Raw genomic sequence first — 2778 nt, 5'->3', positions numbered from 1 at the left:
GTAGCTAAGTAGATACTCGCAAAGCAGCAACAGCAACAAAAACTCGCCCCTGCCGCGCAGCGCGGCTCCGCAGCGGGTAATGCTATCCCCCGGGCGTGGAGGGAGGTGACCGCAACGTGGCAGCACTAGTGTTAGGATAGTGTTAGGATTAGGGTTAGGGTCAGGGTTAGGGTTAAGGTTAGGGTTAGGGTTAAGATTAGGGTTAGGGTTAGGATTAGGGTTAGGGTTAGGGTTTTTGCATCATGATATCTGTCCCCACACCATAGATTAATTTTTGTGGATCCCAATGCCTATATATAGCGCGGCGACACATATATATTTAGTGTGAGGGTTAGTGTTGGCGGTGTTGGAGTGAGGGTTACCGTTAGGTTTAACGTTTTGAACGTCATCGTCAACGTTATCACGTGACCTCCCTCCACGCCCGGGGGATAGCAACACCCTTCTGCAGCAGCAGCAGCAAATGCCCCCACCGAAGGCCGCCATAGCCGAGCCGGTGTGTGACGAAAACTGCGCGATGTTACGCTTCCCGCTATACGGATTCGCGCGCCCGCCCTCCTTCGGCGCGCGAATTCGTATAGCGGGCAGCGCGAGATGCTGCGACACACCGAGTTCGCGAGACACACCGCGGTCGCGTGCGCCCAGTCCCGCGGAAGTGCGCGGCTTAACCGCTCTCGGCGGTCGGGGAACAACGCATCTTTTGCGCAACGCCATCTTGTACCCGGTCTCTCTGGATCCCAAGCTAGTTCAGATAATAATAAGTTGAGCAATTAAATCCAGGGCATGTTTATTAGTGCATGTTTTGCATTTTTGCTCTAGTTCTTCCTGCAGTCCTAGTCCCAAGACACCCTCCAGGAGAGGTGCCGTCAGAACTGCCGCCACTGGACAATAACTACGGAACATCGATACCTGAGAATACCAATTTACCTGAGAACTTTGACAGCAACTCGTTCAGTTTGCCAGGTGCGTAATGATCATTGTCTTGCTACAGGTTAACAAGCAGTGCTCAATATACTATATGAATTTCATAATCATGTGTCGACTTTACCTAAATCAATTCGTAATTAGTATGAATGCTGATGTATATGTGTGTGTGTGCGTGCATGCGTGCGTGTGTACACTGTACATATAGTCAATAAATATATTGTGTATAATTATACAACAACATTTATACTATAATAAGTTCACGATGACAAATAAAAATAAATTTAATAAACCTTTAAGTACAAGCCATGTAGGTATGATAGACAAGTTATGGTAAGGTAAGGTCATTGAGGTAGCTGGTATCATTTTGAATACAAACCTTGTACTAAATAGATGCTAAATGTTCACATGTATCATTGACATTGGTTCTGCTGTGGAAATTCGTATACATAATTGTTTCTTTTTAACGTACTAATATATATGGAGTCAGCTAATCGTATCCAGTAGCGTCATCCTCCTAATATGTTGCATCTTTACGCAGAAACACCTCCACCTGGCTACATGTCAGAAGACGGCGATCAAGAGCAACAGAGTCCAGCAATGGGTGAGTGTTGTATTTCTAAATTAAATGCTGAAGAACCAACGTGTATTATATATAATTACGAACAATGAATTTATTCCACCGCAGTCCAGCCTGCCACGTTGTAGATTCCTACTGGCTTCGGGGAAGTACTCGGCGCCACTTATTAGGACCGTTATGGCCAGGGGTCAAAATAAGCGATGGTCCGATGGTCCGGGGCCATCAAATAAACAGGAGGACCATCAGATTTTCAAAGTCAATGGTCCGACCGACCATTTAATATTTTGGTCCCATTTTACGGCAATTTTCTTTTTGAAGTTTCCACGTTCCAATATACTATTAAAGTGAATAAACAATTACTGTATTGTTTGATACATTCATTGTAGGTGAATAATTAAACCATTTTATCACCATGTAAAATCTCTTTCTTACGCTTGGACGCCGCATTACCTTTAGAGAACAATTTGAAATTTAGGAGGACCATCACTTTTTTTCTCCTTATTTCTACCCCCTCGCCCATCTATTCGATCGCCCTGTCACCTCGCTCTTGATCTAGATTTGATCGCCCTGTCACCCCGCTCTGGATCCATATTCGATCGCTCTGTCACCTCGCTCTTGATCCAGATTCGATCGCTCTGTCACCTCGCTCTTGATCCGAATTTGATCACCATGTCAGCCCACTCTTGATCTAGATTTGATCCCCCCCCATCACCTAGCTCTCGATTCCAGATTCGATCGACCTGTCACCTCGCTCTCTCGATCCAGATTCTATCGCCCCGTCACCTTGCTCTCGATCCAGATTTAGTCCCCCATCCCCTCGATCCAGATTCGATTGCCCTGTTACCCCGCTCTTAATCTAGATTCGATCGCCCTGTTACCCCGCTCTTAATCCAGATTCGATCGCCCCGTCACCTCGCTCTCGATCCAGATTCGATCGCCCCGTCACCTCGCTCTCGATCCAGATTTAGTCCCCCATCCCCTCGATCCAGATTCGATCGCCCTGTTGCCCCACTCTTAATCGGATTCGATCGCCCCGTCACCTCGCTCTCGATCCAGATTTAGTCGCCTCGTCGCCGAGCAACTGGGACGCGGTCGCGGACACGATCCCGACGTCTCCGAGCCCGCCGCTCGACGTGATGCCGGTGACGTACTGCGAGCCTGCATTCTGGTGCTCCATCTCCTACTACGAGCTGAACACGCGCGTTGCGAGACGTTCCACGCGTAGCAGCCGTCCGTTACCGTCGATGGCTTACCGGGCCCTTCCCACTAGGAGCGAT

At 48.1% G+C, this 2778-nt stretch overlaps 1 protein-coding gene across 1 annotated transcript in view; it reads left to right on the top strand.

Annotated features, from left to right (window-relative positions):
- LOC106820704 (mothers against decapentaplegic homolog 3-like) overlaps positions 1-2778 on the top strand; it is a 13724-nt gene that overhangs the window by 6199 nt on the left and 4747 nt on the right. Inside the window, exons 3-4 of the mRNA XM_014825211.1 lie at positions 817-960; positions 1463-1525. Coding sequence (XP_014680697.1) covers positions 817-960; positions 1463-1525 — 207 coding nt within the window. The remainder of the gene's footprint in view (positions 1-816; positions 961-1462; positions 1526-2778) is intronic.

The sequence above is a fragment of the Priapulus caudatus genome, unplaced genomic scaffold, assembly GCF_000485595.1.
Source record: "Priapulus caudatus unplaced genomic scaffold, Priapulus_caudatus-5.0.1 Scaffold43, whole genome shotgun sequence".
Lineage (NCBI taxonomy): Eukaryota > Metazoa > Priapulida > Priapulimorpha > Priapulimorphida > Priapulidae > Priapulus > Priapulus caudatus.
The sequence above is the reverse complement of the archived record's forward strand: the minus strand, read 5'-3'. Positions and strand labels throughout refer to the sequence as shown.